General features: G+C 35.7%; 1 protein-coding gene across 3 annotated transcripts in view; it reads left to right on the top strand.

Annotated features, from left to right (window-relative positions):
• grm2a (glutamate receptor, metabotropic 2a) overlaps positions 1–17201 on the top strand; it is a 34629-nt gene that overhangs the window by 16818 nt on the left and 610 nt on the right. For 2 of the 3 annotated variants that reach the window (XM_043242943.1, XM_043242942.1), the window contains exons 3-5: positions 9868–10705; positions 12147–13210; positions 15943–16120. In XM_043242943.1, coding sequence (XP_043098878.1) covers positions 9868–10705; positions 12147–13210; positions 15943–16120 — 2080 coding nt within the window. The remainder of the gene's footprint in view (positions 1–9867; positions 10706–12146; positions 13211–15942; positions 16121–17201) is intronic. The other variant, XM_043242944.1, reaches the window with a different exon arrangement.

Here is a 17201-nt window from a genome sequence, read left to right as displayed (position 1 = left end):
AACTACTATACACTATGGTAACCTGGTATCATGGTAACCTACTAGTAATGATTTAAATCTAGCAAAGTGAATTACTAACCAGAACCTTACAAAACCCTTTCAAAAGCTTACAAAGATTTCAGTCATTACTAGTTAGTTATTAAGATCTTCACTTTAGAATACTGATCCTAATAAGTAAATAATTAGTAGCTATAGTAAGTATTTGGTAATACTTGAGTCATTACTAGTGGATTACCACGATCTTCACTTTAGAATTAATTATGCATGATGTATTATTCATATTAATTATAAATGTGTATACAATAATTCTTAGTAGTTCTTGGGGAGGTATGAAAAAAATAATTGTAATTGTAATTAATAATTGTAATAATAACTACCACATTCGACTAAGTTATATTACTTACAAATTCATTAATCAGAGTTTCTTGTTAGTTAGTAGTAGTTATTAGAGTGCTAATATTGTGTTATTCATGTGTTTCTTGTGTAGTTATTCATTAATGATGGAATCATATTCTAAAGTGTTACCAAACTTTGGATTGAATTATTGATTGGTTACATGCAATGTTCCTTTTATAGGTTCTTTTAAAACAATAATTCACCCAGAAATGAAAATTCACTCAACCTTCAGGCCATCTAAGATGTAGATAAGTTTGTTTCTTTGTCTGTATATATCTGGAGAAATGTAGTATGGGTGCCATCAGAGTGAGAATCCAAACAGCTGATTAAAACATCACAGTAATTTACAATTAACCCACATGACTTCAGTCCATCAAAATGTCTTGTGATATGAAAAGCTCCATGTCTGTAAGAAGAAAATCCATCATTGTGATGTTTTTAACTTACGACATCCATATTGCTTCCTCCAGTGAAAAAGTCATCTCGTCTGAATCAAGAGAGAAATATTCACAGATCAAGCATGCAGTGTTTAAAAGCTTAAACAGTCCCCAAAAAATATTGTATGTCAGTGGATTTTGGTGATAAAGAAGAAGAGTCTTTTTCACTGGAATTTTTAGCACAGAGCATTTTTCTTTCCCATATTGCTTCATTTAAAGTAGCAATTTGACAAAAAAAATGGTACTTTGTGTTTGACTTGCTGAGAAAAGGTGTACTTTTACTTTTCTATCAGTATAAGACTTTCTCTTAAATCTCTTAGAATATACCACATAGAGACTCTTTTGATTTTGGGCCAGTATTCATAAAATTGCTTGCTCCACTGAAAAAGTCAATCTGAATCAGTAAAGAAAAAATATGCACAGATAAAGCAACATTTATGCAGCAGTATGCAGCTTATTAGTTATCACTCAGATAACCCTAAAAACCTCCTATACCATAGCAAAATAAAACCTGAACATGAACTGCATAGCAACCACCCTGCCAGCCAGCCAGCCATTTTCCCTGACTCTTTTTGTGTTGGCTTCAAGGCTGTGATAGCATTTTCCTGTTGTTTGAATCCTTAATTAATTTTCTGGCCTTAGTTCTGCTGGATATGTCCTGCTGCTTGGACAAAACACCTCTGGTGATGTATTCAGCTGTTCTCAGGCACCTCCTGTGTTTAGATACTCTTTTTGTACCAAAGATTGATGCTGCCAGAGAGAAAGCTTCCTGGAAAACTCCCACCGGTGTCTTTGGCCTTCCTAATGAAGCTGCTGTTGCATGAGAGTCTCAGCATGTGAACTGTGAGCTGTGAGTTTCGTTTACTTGTGGTTTCAGAGCATCACCACTCTTTAGAGACCCAGGTGTAGAACATTTCTAATTGGTATCGTATCTTGTTTCATTTCCTGATCTTAAGTGTGCTTATGATAATTGTGCTTACAACGCATTTGCAGGCATAACATTTATACTGCTTTTTATTTTTTTATCCAAACAAGACGAGACATTCTAGAGGACTTTGAACTGACCTGAATTCTTAACAGTTTCAACGCTCGTGCAAAGCACAAAATAACAATCCTATAGAAGTTGCCTTTTTTGCTCAGAAAATGCTTAGAGCTCTAAGTTAATTCTTGATTGCTGCTATTCTGTAATCATATCAAGGAACATTTAGCCTCAGGAATAGCTAGTGATTAATTCATGCTGGCAAGTGCAGCTTTATCCGGTCCATTGGAGTTCTTGGCTTTGTGACTGATAATGAAGCAGTGTCCTGCACTAATTCTAACAGACTCACAACAAATAAATAAGCAAAGCGGTTCCTCAGTAATGAAATCTTTAAAGTATAAAAGTCTAATGCAGATGATTTTAAACCAACGGTATAAAGAAAAAGTTGGGTAATTGAGCATTTCACAAGTACGGATGGGCAAAGAAAGTCAATTGACTGTGTTCACCATTCTTAGCGAGACCCTCTCTGGCTGTTAGAAACATACCATTACCTCTGTCTGCATGACTGATACCGTTTATTGGTGCCATAATGAGCAGCAGTTTATCTCTTTAAATGCCTCATCAACACTTGACATCTGTCTAGTGAAATAACACCAGCCAGTTTTCATAAAGACCTCGTTAAAATGGTTTAATGAAATTAAATATATACAGTGGCGGCCAATATTATTAAGTTCTTAATATTATTTGTATCTTGTAGTGTGTCTGTAGGCAAATATCAATTTACTTCTCATTCCAGACAGTCTGCATGAATACCTACTGTTGTCAGACTCCTCGTGCAAGCATAAATCTCACTGGATCACTACAGTTAATGGCAAAATTAATATTTCACATTTAGGCTATTGCAACAATGAATCAATGATTTATATACTGAATGATTGCTGTCCACTGTGAGAGTGAACATTGTCTGGTGGCTAGTAACTTTGATGCCACCTATAAAGGGCACATGAAAGTAAAGGCCCCTCTCAGAAAGACAGCGAGCCTGAGCAAGAGAGTTCTCTGTCAGGCTGGGGTGAAGGATCAGAGTTAGATTAGAGAGATCCTCTCCTCTCTAACCGGGTCACACTTCCACCTGACCAAACACATTCACAGCTGTTGCCTGGCAACGGAACTCTTTAAAATCCAGAATGTGGAATCCACCTCCTCTGATGTAGAGGCAGAAAAGCTGCTCATGAGATGTCACTGCAGCGTTAGTCCATCATTCATAACATTCTCTGTGTCACTAATATTCTCATCGCCAGCGCCGAAGCTGTCATTCTTCATCATCATTATCGCTGATGACAGCAGCATTATCATAAATATTATTTCGGTCATCATTATCGCTGCATTTATCATGATCCTCCTATGGCATTCCACATATGCATCCCTATGTGTATAAAAGGGTGTATTTTTCAGCATGTTATGAGGTTTTGTTTATTATGCCTGACTGCAGTTTTGGGTTGTGTTTGAATGTGCGTGTCTTTGTGATGTGTAGTGAGGATGTGTTTTCAAAAGTAGAGAGAGACAATCTCTAGGGACAAAGAGATGGGTTTTTCATGTTAAAAAAAGTCATGACATCTTTATCAAAGCAGAAGATTCATTCACGTATCTATCTATCTATCTATCTATCTATCTATCTATCTATCTATCTATCTATCTATCTATCTATCTATCTATCTCTATGTAGTTAGTTTGAATTAGATTGAAATAATTTTTACAATTAACATCCCCTTTTAACAATTAGCATCTCAGCTTATGTAAAGATTGTAAAGAAAAAGTGTCTTAAAAAAGTATTTGAAATTAAAAGTGTTCATTGGTAATGTCTTGCATTATTTATAGCTGGGGTCTCAAACAAATATGATGATCCAATGGCAATTGTATGTAATATATGCATAGTTCATAATTAATGTAACATATTTGTATGTCAAAAAAAATTTTTTAAAGAAACATATTTGTACTACTGTACCAAAAATTTCAAATTATAAAAAATGAAATAGTTGGATTTTTGTTTACAATAACTACTGTAGTCCTAAGAAATTAATTGTCAATGTCTATTTTTATCTTTACTGTGTTACACTCTGCAAAAATGCGTTCCATTTTTTTTCCCGGTTTATACATATTTCAAAGTAACACTTTCTGTGCTTGGGAACAAATTGCTCATTGGAGCCAGTACTGTGTGTGATATGAAATATGGAATGGAATGTGTGATAGCACAAGCACAGTGTGTGACATCCATGAGTTAAAAGAGCATCAGTGAGTGAGAAATGAGTGGGAGAGTAGATGAATAATCTATGTATTAATGAGTAGTCGGATCAATTCATTCTTAAGCTGTAAACAGACCGGTACTAGATATCAATGGAAAAATGTCTATTTTCTCTTCTGTCTTGCCCTCGGTGTGAGTCTCTCTCTGTTGTGATGTTTCAGTCTCTTGCATTATGGAGGAAGCCAAAATCACAGATTTCAGTAACTGTGAGTCATTGGACCAAGGAAATAGCGCAATATTCTGTGTTATCTCCAGCTCAGCTTGGATCCAGTGTGAGCAGAAGGTCCCAGAGCCTTACAAACAAGGTTACAACAGCGTAATCTCTCTCTCCCTTCATCTCTATCAGTCTCTATTCTCAATTTTCTTCTCTTCTTTGCCTCTGGATTGTTTCTCTTCTAAAATGTCGATATGAAGGCAGCGCAGAGGATGTATTGATAGAGTGTCTGACAGCAGGCCAGTGTTAGGCAGCTGTGTAAATGAATAAGACATGAGTGCACTGTCGGACTGCAAACATGTCTTGATGGAAAAGTTTTACATGCTCATCATGCTCTTAATTTTACATGCGTATATACAGTATGTATACACACGCACACACACACACACACACACACACACACACACATATACACATATATATATATATATATATATATATATATATATATATATATATATATGTTTTTGAGTGACTGAGAATCTTTGTAAAATGTGGAATAATTAATATTTTATGTTTTTGAAATAATACAGTATAAACACTTTTTATGACATTTAAAGTAACTGTTTTCTGTTATAAATGTTATATTTAAATGTCATTTATTTTTATGATGGCTAAACTGAATTTTCAGCAGCCATTGACATAAAAATGTATTGCATAACAGGAATAATTGGACGCTGTATGTTAAATAAGAAACATACAGCATGTCCACTTCTTTTGAGAAAAGCAAATCCCGCTGTTCAAGAGCCATCCTTTCAAGAATAATTAATCCACTTAACAACTGACTCTTCCGTCTGCAAATCCATGTGGCTGGTGATTTTCTTAATTAAATCCTAGGCTGTGTCTTGAAGGCATACTCTCAGCATCATGACATTATGAAAAAAGGGCATTAGCTCCATATCTAATGTGTTTAAGTCACACAAAGCCATTTGGTATAATAGAAAAGCGACCCACGGCTAATAAGAGCTAATCAATTGGATTGAAATACTCCTCAAAATATGATTGAAATTCCTGTTGAGAACATTATGCTGCTACTGTAACCGTGACCAATTTGAATTTTGAAACCTTTGAAGATCTTTCAGTATCTCGGCCCTGACATCTGTTTTTAATATTTCATCTCAGTCGTTCATTAACATTCCTTGCTAACATGAACAAAACTGAACGTTTGACTTCACATGCTTCAGGTTACTCTTAGTATGAAACTGTGTGTAATTAATATGTGATCATATGTGCTGCAGACATGAATGATTCACAAAACAAAACCAAAAAATTGAAAACATTGAGTACACTGATACCTCAATATATTTAGGGATATTTATCGTTCTGTATGCTAAAACACTTGATAAGGGAAGGTGATCTTTCTTTCCATTCTGATTGGCAGCTTTCTGCTGTAGTGAAAGCGAAATTTCATCAGACAAGAGCAACATTTGCATTAAAAATCCTGAACCAGAACCAATAAATATCCATGAGCACCTGCATGCACTTTAGACTGATGGCAGTGAATTTAAAGCTACTGTAGTACAAAGCTTGCCTAATGAGTACAAGACTGCTATTAAATCTAATTTAAGAGCAAATTAGAAAATGGACTATAATTAAGAGGTGATTAGAGCATAGACTATAATTTAGATAATTACTGATAGTCTCCAGTTATATTTCTGAAAAACACATGAAGTCTTACTTAGATGCATGTTATATTACTGTGTTTTATCCGTTACAATTCAATGTTAAATAAATATGTTGTTGATTTCACCTTGCTTGTTTCTTGCTCAGATCCTGCTGTGGCATCAAAGAATATAAATGACATAAAGGAAAAGTATAGCAGAAAGCAAATCTGTCTTCTAATATGTTTAATACAGACGGTTTGGACCGGTTGCAGAAGGAGGGTTTTTGTTTAATTTAGTGTTATATGACATTGAACCATCAGAAAGGCTGAGGTAGGGAAACTCTGGGGAAACAAAGTAACAACATTAACCTCTGCTTCTCAAAGGCACCTTCTTATTTTCAACCCAACATGTTTCTATAGCAACAGATATGAAAAATGTATGCTGAACATTTTATTTTGCGTCTCTCTGAGAACTGTAAAAACGCCGCTGGAAATTCAGATATATATGAGATGACTGAATCTGTGCATAACAGAGAGTTTTATGATAGAGGTTATATCTAAAACATCCGTAGCAATTCATAATTTTGGTTTCACCTGTTATCAAAATGCATTTGATGTTAATTTGATTTGTTAATTTTCTATTACACAGAATACTGTGATTGGTCACATCATTAACATTCTGCTATTTTATAAAGTAATCACCTTCATACTGTATTGCAGTCCAATCTCTCGTAAAATTGTCGCAGAGGATATTTCAAAGGGATATTTAATCCAAAAATTGTGTTACTCTCATGTTTTTTCATGCATATTTATCTTTGAACTATCAATATTTATCTATCAATATTATTATTATATATATTTTGCTATGTTTATCTTATTGCTAGGCCAGTTGTAAATTATACAATCTTAGCTTTTTTAATATAGATTCTGAATTGAAGTTGAATGGAGACATTATTGTTTTCTGTAGAGCTGCATTATAGCTGAATTGAACTTGTTAAACATATAATTAACCTTAACCTGAACTGCACTAAATACCGACACTATTGTCTTCCTAGAGTGGCTTTACATCAAAATTTATATTACTGTCATACATACATATACATACAGTATATAATACATACAATATTGTATGAACTTGAATTATTTTGCGATATTGACCAGCTCAAGCTTTTTAGATAGTAGCAATTTTTGCCCCAGCAGTGACACAGTCAAAAGTGACATTAATATTGACGCCATGCATTAGTAACCACAGAATAACATGAAAACTGCCCTTGTATGCATTCTTGCAGTACAGCACTTACAGTAAGTAGGGCAGTGTGCAATAGAAATTCTACTACCCTCATATTAGACATGTAGTATTTCTAAATGGCTGTTTAAGTGAAAGTACATGAGGTAAGGCAGGTACATTAATAATTTGTTGCCTTTTGTTTGAAGGAAAAAGCCTTAGCCTGAAGGATGTGAAGAGCAGGTTGTAACCTTGGTGTTAAATATCTCCTGGCATTATTCTGGTTTAGCTTACAAACAGTGGCGGTAATCTCTTTATTTGCCTGATCTTTATTCTTCCATGCACTTTGCACAAAGCTATGGTGACGATTATTAGGAGATTTGTTAGGATTAAGACATCTTCTCTAAGACATTTTTCTTTATTTTCTCTTTAAATGATTTGTATATGAGTTCAAAGGAATACAGTATATATTTATTTTACTGATAGGGCTGTGAGAGTACATACAAAAAAGACAAAAATTGGGATAACACACATAAAATAGTCTTTTTGTATTTCTCTTTTTATGAGACCATTGCTTTTGGGCATGAGATTTTCCATATTTACTGTGTTCTGGTTTTGGAAGTTTAGGTGATGTTAAGCTGTAAGTCAGATGACAATTACATGTTATGCAGTGCTGATATACAGAAAAAAGATATCTTGAAGAGCTTTCTTTTCTACTGCTGGCGTCTTCATGCTGACTTTCCCCTAGGCTTCTGAGTACCTGCCTGAGGCACAGACCAGTCAGACTCCATTGCGTATCATATGATCAAAACTCAAACATTCTCACATACAGTTGGCAGAAGTGTCTCAGCTTTACTGAGTGAAGTGACTCACTGTGTAATATCATATACATCTAGAGCTCAAGCATCCTTCAGCACCTACTGACTGAACTCTTTCATAGTTTTCTCATACAGTTTCAATCAATCAATCAATCATTTTAATTTATATAGCGCTTTTAACAACACAGGTTGCATCAAAGCAATGAACAGTATAAAGCAGAAGAATACAATGATAGGGATGTATAATGACGAGAGTGAACAATTTGTTATTAAATGCAGAGACGGTCTCTGTAATCAATTCAACGATAATCACTAAAAGTTAAGTGTCCCCAACAAAGCAAGCCAGAGGCGGCAAGGAACCAAAACCCCATCCATACAGAATGGAGAAAAAAAAAACTTTGGGACAAAACAAGAGTCAGTTGGGGCCAGTTCTCCTCTGACCGGACGCCCAGCACTTAACTGCCAGTTCAATTTTGAACGCAGCTGTGTCAGATAATATAAATGACTTAGTGTGTGTGTGTGTGTGTGTGTGTGTGTGCGCGTGCATCAGGATCTGGTGATCCACAGAGCGCATCTAGGTGTTCTGGTCTCTGATGAACATAATCTCTGGGTGCTGATCCACCATCTAGTCTGGATACAAACTGTGAAACAGATTAAGAAAGAAACAGGACTAATATTAGCGTAGATGCGTTTCATTACATGTGTATTTACAAATAAACCACAGACATGACAAGCTTAATAATAATAATGAAAATAGAGTCGTAATTTTATGAACTGCCCCAGGCAATGCTGCACCCACATCAGAATTAGAAAAGTTTACTGGGATCATTTCCTTGGGACTCCTCTTATTTCACTGTGGAAATGGAAATGCAAAGTGTTGCCATTAGGGTACTCAGAGATCAGACAAGTGAGAAGGCTGAGACTAATCGCTGCAGTATGCTAAGCATCTGGTGATAACTGCCCTAATTTGTGTTATCAGAGGAATTACATTCTCGTGCTTAGACCTATGTGCCAGACCTAAACCTAGCAGCTTTTTTATTATTATTAATATTATCTTTTTTTCTGTACATGATAGCAGATGAGTATTCTGTTCCATGCACTATGGCATAACACATTAACTATGACAATACCAAAAAATAAAAATGGCTTCATAGAATATTTGTGTGTATTTTATATAGCAAGATTTTAGTGTAATGTTTTTTTATTTTATTTTAATATCTGAATGACAATAATCTGGATGTCCTGCCATTTTTAGTCATTAGAACAATAAAGTATTGTTTATAAATGTGTTTGTGTGTGTAAATATGATTCAAAAGTTTGGGGTCAGTGCAATAATTTAAAATGTTTCAGAAATTCTCAATAAGTGTGCATTTTTTTAAACCTAAAATATAGTAAAAATGTTAATATTGTGATATATTATTATTATTATTCATTCATTCATTCATTTATTTATTTATTTAAAAAAGTAATTTATTCCTTTGATGGCAAAGCTGAATTTCCAGCAGCCATTACTCCATACTTAAATGTCTCATTATGGATGTTTAAAGCAATTGCACTGCTTAAAAGTTTTGTAATTTTAATGCATCCTTGCTGGAAGGATAGTAATAAAATTAATAAATAAATATAGCTATATTTTATTAATGCTGAGAACAGTTACACTGCCTAAAAATTGTGCATCCTTGCTGAAAGAGAAGTATAGGAATATAGATTTATTTGGGTAGTGGGCTGAAAATGAAGACACCCTGGGGTTGCAGGGTGTAAAGTACATAGAAATTTGATCACACAGTTTATGAGAATTGTACTGACAGCCAACACCCGTGAATCACAGTGAAATAGTGTGACCATTTACACACTTCAGTAGTTTTTCATCACAGTTTTTCATTTGTACTTTTGCAGGTGGCCAATCTTCTGCGTCTATTCCAGATCCCTCAGATCAGTTATGCCTCCACCAGTGCAAAACTGAGCGACAAATCCCGTTATGATTACTTTGCCCGGACTGTACCCCCTGACTTCTACCAAGCTAAAGCTATGGCTGAGATCCTGCGCTATTTTAACTGGACTTACGTCTCCACAGTTGCCTCAGAGGGCGATTACGGTGAGACGGGTATCGATGCCTTTCAGCAAGAGGCCAGGGCCTTGCAAATTTGCATCGCTACGTCTGCCAAGGTCAGTCGCTCCATGGACCGTTACAGTTACGATGGAGTAATCAGATCTCTGCTGCAGAAATCCAACGCTAAAGTAGTAATCCTCTTCACCAGAAGTGAAGATGCCAGAGAGCTCCTGGTTGCAGCGAAACGCATGAACGTGTCCTTCATCTGGGTGGCCAGCGATGGTTGGGGGGCACAGGAGAGTGTGGTGAGGGGGAGCGAGAATGTAGCGGATGGAGCTTTTACCATTGAGCTTGCATCCTATCCGATCCCTGATTTTGCAACATACTTTACAAACCTCAATCCTTACAACAACACACGTAACCCCTGGTTCAGAGAGTTCTGGGAAAATCGCTTTCAGTGCAGCCTGCATGACATTACTTGTGGGAAACATTCTCTCCGGGATGGCAAATTCGAGCAGGAGTCCAAGATCATGTTTGTGGTGAATGCTGTCTTTGCTATGGCCCACGCCCTTCACAACATGAGGCAAGCAGTGTGTTCAAACTCCACCAAACTCTGCAGTGCCATGAAACCAGTCAATGGAAAAAAGCTGTACAAGGACTACATCCTGAAAACAAAATTTGACGGTCAGTTTTATCTTTCAAATTTTTATTTGATATATTCTGCTATTATTTATTTGCCTGTGTGTCATTTCAATGAAATGTTCACATCATGAAAATGGTTAACTAAGAATGGACTAAAATGTAATGTTACTTAACTAAATCTTCCATAGTGAAATAGTGAACAGATCTGGCAAACATCATAGTAAACAGTATGCTGTATATTGTGTGTGTATATATATATATATATATATATATATATATATATATATATATATATATATATATATATATAATATGAGATATTGATATTTGTAAGCCTGGACCACAAAACCAATCATATGTTTTATTTTATTGATTTATACATCATCTGAAAGCTGCTAAGCTTTTTTTTCATTGATGTATGATTTGTTAGAATAGGAGATTCAACCATTTGTAATTGCCATTGCCATTTATAATCTGAGGGTGCAAAAAAATCCAAATCCAAAATACATGTTCTTTACTTAATATTATAATGATTCTTGGAATACTCTTTTTTTTTATTGGCTATATATTTTTATATAGCCAAAAATATATTGACCGATACAATATATTTTTGACCGATACAATATATTATTTACTTGTTTTAGACTTAAGACTTGGTTTTGTGGTCCAGGCTCACATTTATAGATGGTTCCCATGTGTTCCCTTCAATAATCTTTGAAGAATCCTATGATATCCTATGATATGTTCACACCCCATGTAAAAATGTTAATATTTACAGTCATCCAGTAGTTTAAAACTCAAAGCAAACACCAGTTGAGCATTATATCTTAATAAATGAATGTCTATTCTTTATTAAGTCAAAGAAATCAATTTAAAAAGATAAATGGATCTAGGAAGATGCCCTCAGGGGAACACTGCTGCTGTAAAATAGATTACACTAATTCATGAATGCAACATATGACCTGCGTACAGACTAAGAGTTTTATTACATGCATTAGCCTCATTAGGCCCATGCTAACTTCTAAATGATTTAAACAAGTACAAGCAGGGATGTATATTAAATGACTGTGCCGAGTGGTCAATTGCTTGTATTAGGGAACTAATGGAAATCTGTCAGTTTCCCATAGCTATTCTTTATCTATTTCTAAATCTTTTTGCCACCTGACTGCTAGTTTTTTTTTTTTTATGATGTTCTTCCAAGAATGCCAAATTACATCATAGAAACCAGGCAATGTATCAACCTCCTGACCTCAATTATGTAAATGTACGGTTCGCACCTGAGTCCAGTGCATCTACAAACCTAATGAGAAATGAGCAGGGCAGGACGCTGAAGAAAGTAGGGTGGACTTACATAAGAAGGTCTTTCTGGGTTGTAATTTTTTCTGCTCACAAAGAAAAAGACTCTGCTGCTGTAAAATATCTATTCATCTTTTGCCAAGAATGTAAATAAATTATGTTTATCACTTGCACTTTATGTCTGCAGCTCCATTTCGGCCAGTTGATACAGAGAACAATATTCACTTCGATGCTTATGGGGACAGTCTGGGCCGTTACAACATCTTCCATTACCACAAAGAGAATGACGAGTACGTGTATAGGAAAGTGGGATACTGGGCTCAGGATTTAACTCTGAACACAAGCCTGATTCCTTGGGAAAGCCAAGTGGTTCCCACATCCCAGTGCAGCGATCCATGTAGGAAAAATGAAATAAAGAGCATGCAGCCCGGTGACGTCTGCTGTTGGATTTGCATCCCCTGCCAGCCATACCAATATCTTCTGGATGAATTCACCTGTGCGGACTGTAGCTTCGGACAGTGGCCTATGGACAATCTTACGGGGTGTTACAACTTACCCGAGGAGTACATTCATTGGGAGGATGCTTGGGCTATTGGGCCAGTCACCATTGCTTGCCTTGGCATGCTCTGCACTCTCTTTGTCATTGGCCTCTTTCTAAAGAACAATGAGACACCGGTGGTGAAAGCTAGTGGACGTGAACTCTCCTATATTCTTCTCATAGGTGTCCTACTTTGCTATTGCATGACCTTCATCTACATCAGCAAACCTTCTGCCGTCGTGTGCACGTTACGGCGGCTCGGCCTGGGAACTTCCTTCGCCGTTTGCTATTCTGCGTTGCTGACCAAGACCAATCGCATCGCTCGGATTTTCAATGGTGTTAAGGATGGAGCTCAAAGGCCCAGGTTCATCAGTCCAGCTTCACAGGTGGCCATCTGTGCTGCTCTTATTTCTTGTCAGCTCCTGGTAGTGGTGGTCTGGCTGCTGGTTGAGGCTCCTGGGGTGAGAAAGGAGGTCAGTCCTGAAAGAAGAGACGTGGTGACATTGAAGTGCAACAGCAAGGACTCTAGCATGCTGATGTCTTTAACCTACAACTGTGTCCTCATCATCTTCTGTACCTTTTACGCCTTTAAGACTCGAAAGTGCCCAGAGAACTTCAATGAAGCCAAGTTCATCGGATTCACCATGTACACCACATGCATAATCTGGTTGGCTTTCCAGCCAATCTTTTACGTTACTGCCAGTGACTATAGGGTAAGTAAATATGAACAGTACAATGAATAGTTGCAGCAATACCTCACCAACAACACCCTTGTCAGCTTCTAAATCAGTGTCAAAATAAAATGCCATTAGCAACCTACATCTATAATAATGAAGAAAAGTGATTTCATTCATTTACTGGATTGTGACAAGTGTTGTAGAACAGTATGAATCTAGGTGGTTTGGAGGAGAAAATTTAAACCTAAAACAGGTTTGTAACATCAGACCCAAAAAAAGGAGCGATTATGCAATAAAAAAAATAAAATAAAATAAAGATTAAGTTTTACAAATCAATAAAAAATGAGCACCAAATCAGCATATGTGAAGACTACAGTAAATGACTTTTTAAAATGCAGCTTTAAACTTCTTACCATGTTTGCATATGTATTAATGTTGCACAATAAGACCAGCAGCAGGTCAAAAAACAACCGTTTTAATTTAATCTAGTACGTGAGGACCACGTAATATTTTTAAATGACATTTTTCTTCAACATAGAGGAGTTTTGGCTCTGCTAGTCTCGCTCAGTGTTGATAATGAATGCTTTGCCTGAGTGTTCTGTTTAACAATGTGATTTCTTTGAGAAGTAAATCTTGTGCCGGGGGGATATTACCAGCTCTCCTCTGGGAATAGATATCTGAGGGGCTGTTCAAATCACACAGCACACACAATGACAGCATGGAATATTTTTCATCATTTAGATAATGAGCTTCTCTTATAACCCTTAATCACTTTCCGACATTGACTTTATCCTTTATTTTTAGCATATATACAATTTCCCAGAGAGCAAGAGTCTGAGAGTTTGCCTGATTGATTTTTTTTTTGTTACCATACCTGCCAATTCAGATGGCAGATAGAGAAATCTCTTTGATCACCTGTCTTTTGCACTGATGAAAGGAGAAGCTCACATTTCATGTGGCTCAAAAGCTGTTCAGTGTAGAACAAAGAAAGTGGGGATATTTCATCCCAGAAAATGACTAGCCTATGAAAACATGCTCTTCAATTGGTCTGAGTATCCTTCACTCAAGTGCCTCAGGACACGCACTATTAAATAAACTTTACACTTTTTACAGCATTTTTTTTACAGTACTACAGTGCTTTGATTCATGCATTACAAAGAAATCAAAAGAAAGATATCTTAATGTTTAGTTTTCTTTATGGTCTTATATTATTATTAATATTTGGTTGGTTAAAATTGTTCAAGACTGGACAGTACTGGTAAAAACAGTCAGCACTGCTGGTAAGACAGCCACTGCATATTATATTTTATTTGGATGTTGCAGTAAGCAAAAAGAACAGAAATGTGATCCGGAGATCTTAATGGCTGTAGGAAGCTTCTGCAAGGGTTTCTTTTATATCATCTATCAGGACAAGAAAGAATACAGACAAAAAGACATCAGAAGAGAAAAGGGAAAATCCTTGCGTTTTGATTGGACAGGATGTCATTCTCTGTTCAGGGTTTTCTGAGTTTTCTAAATGTGTGTGAGAGAGTGTGAGGTAATGTGTTAGAGCATGGGAGGATGATTCCCAGCTGGGGCCTGTGCTCAGAAAGCTAGGTGTCCCTTAGAGACCGAGACCTCGCCACACACTCGCCTCATTCATCCCGCACATATCATTTTACTTCTAGCATTTTTGATTGTCACCTATAACCTAAAATATGCAGAAGAAAAAGCACACACTGCTTGTAAGATTAATATAATAAATCCTCAGAATCAGAACAAAAATTTTGAATCGAAGTAAAATAGTGGGGCAAATGCAAAATAAAAATCCTGGAAACAAACATGTCTATGCGTTTGTTCGTGTAGTTAGAGAGTCGCTCCAGATACATTACCAGTCTTTCAATCTGATATTTTGTTAAAGAACATTCAATGTGATATTCTATATGAAAATTGCATGTTTATGAAGACAAGAGCAAGGGTTGCTGGTAAAGCACATAAGACCTTTCCAAACACAGCTTTCCTCTGAATGATGCATTATTTAAAAGCACTTTGGTTTATTCTGGCGCATTGCCGCTTTCACAGAAACACTTTCAAATGTATCGTACTGAAAAAAAAAAAAAAAGAACGAGCAACTCTTTGTTCATTTGGCATTGAGAGGAAAACTCAGCTGAACCATGTTTTGCAATTATTCAACAAGGTCATATTATATTTTCTCCAATCTGTGACCCTGAGAGAGCTGTTAACCATAATGTTTTGTGATCCAGTTCAGATCAAAACAAGCAGTAGCTAGCTGTTCAAAAAACTTTTGTATAATGAAAATCCTCCTGTTGCCCAACTCAAAGAGCATAGCAATGGCAAGGCCGTGAGTTCACATACTGATAAAAATGTATAGCTTGAATGCACTTCGATTTGGATAAAAGCATCTGCCAAATTAAATATACAATGATACAAGCAAAAATCTCAGCCAAAACATTGAAAATCTTAGAAACAGTTCCTGTTTATTCACCCGCTCGCTCATCAAAATGTTATTTGGCGATGCATGTCTCTAATACCTGTATTAGTATGCATGAGATTGCTCATACACGGCACACACACCTGCTTTGCACATGGATTCATCCTCTTAAGATACATTTTCAGCTGCATAGGCTTCGAAAACATTTTGGAATTGAGTTCAATGGAAAAACAAATTCAATCCCATGTTAACACCCCTGATGAATATGAATCACTCTGGTGGTATCACTGTGTATGTAAATGTGGTGTAATCACTTTTTTTGTGTCTGCTCTTTCAGGTACAGACCACTACCATGTGCATTTCTGTGAGTCTGAGCGGTTCAGTGGTGCTGGGCTGCCTCTTCGCTCCAAAGATCCACATCATCCTCTTTCAGCCCCAGAAGAACGTGACCACGCTCAGAGTGGCCACCACTCGATTCAGTGTGACCACTGGCCCTGGCTCCAGCTTCTCTCAAGGTACAGTATTGTTTACGGTCTCTAGCTTTAATATATCAGATTTTATCAATATATTCAACAGCAGCTGTTTAAATCTAAAATATTGATTAACCGCTATCACCCATATTCAAAAATATGGTGTGCCAATGTCTGAACCATCATCAGAAATGAAAGTTATTGATTAAAATATTCAGTGCTGTGTGATGGCAGAGTAATATTGGAAAATAAACATAAAGTATCATTGATTCTGTGAGTGCAGGCAAAGTATTCGGCTTTATTGATACTTCTACTGTATCACTAAATCTGAAGCTTAGGTACTACATAATGTATGTGAATCATATTTATCTGCAAAATGAGAAAGATCTAAAAAATTTTTTTTTTTTTTTTCAGTCAATCAGTTTATTAGACAATGAACCGTATTACCATAATGCAAAAATAGTCATTCACATTAATATACTGGAAAAATAACAATTCTACATTTTTATGCATCCTGGGAATGTTTGTGGTACAGCTTTTAATGCTGCAAATATATATATATATATATATATATATATATATATATATATATATATATATATATATATATATATATATATATATATGCCTATATGTAGGCCTGTTGCAGTAATTGAAATGTAAGAGGAGTAAATGAGAATAATGCAATTACATTACAGTAAAACATAGTAAAATAGTGAGAAAAAAATTGTTAATTAGGGTTAAATGTGTGTTTTTTTAAATTATGATGTATGGAGCAACACATATAATTATCTACATGTCTACAAATGAAGAATAATTGTTTGATTTTTGCCATAAATTAAGAATTTGTTGTTTTAATTCTTTACCTTGTTTTGGTAAAGCCACTTAGTAATAATTTGTTCGCTTGTTTTAATAAAATCCAAAACAAATTAAGGAAATTAATTAATTAGCCGTTGGAATTAATTATTTATTCATAGCTGCAATTTAATTAAAACTAGGAAAAATTCATTACAGTCCCATATGTGCATTATATATCTAACCATTAATGTTGATTGACTCGTTGTCAGCCATTCCTTACATATATATATATAGTAAAAAATATGTATTTTTGTCAGCATGTCCTGTG

Source organism: Puntigrus tetrazona, chromosome 6 (assembly GCF_018831695.1).
Source record: "Puntigrus tetrazona isolate hp1 chromosome 6, ASM1883169v1, whole genome shotgun sequence".
Taxonomy (NCBI): Eukaryota; Metazoa; Chordata; class Actinopteri; order Cypriniformes; family Cyprinidae; genus Puntigrus; species Puntigrus tetrazona.
Note: the sequence above shows the minus strand (reverse complement) of the source record. Positions and strands in the feature narration are given on the sequence as shown.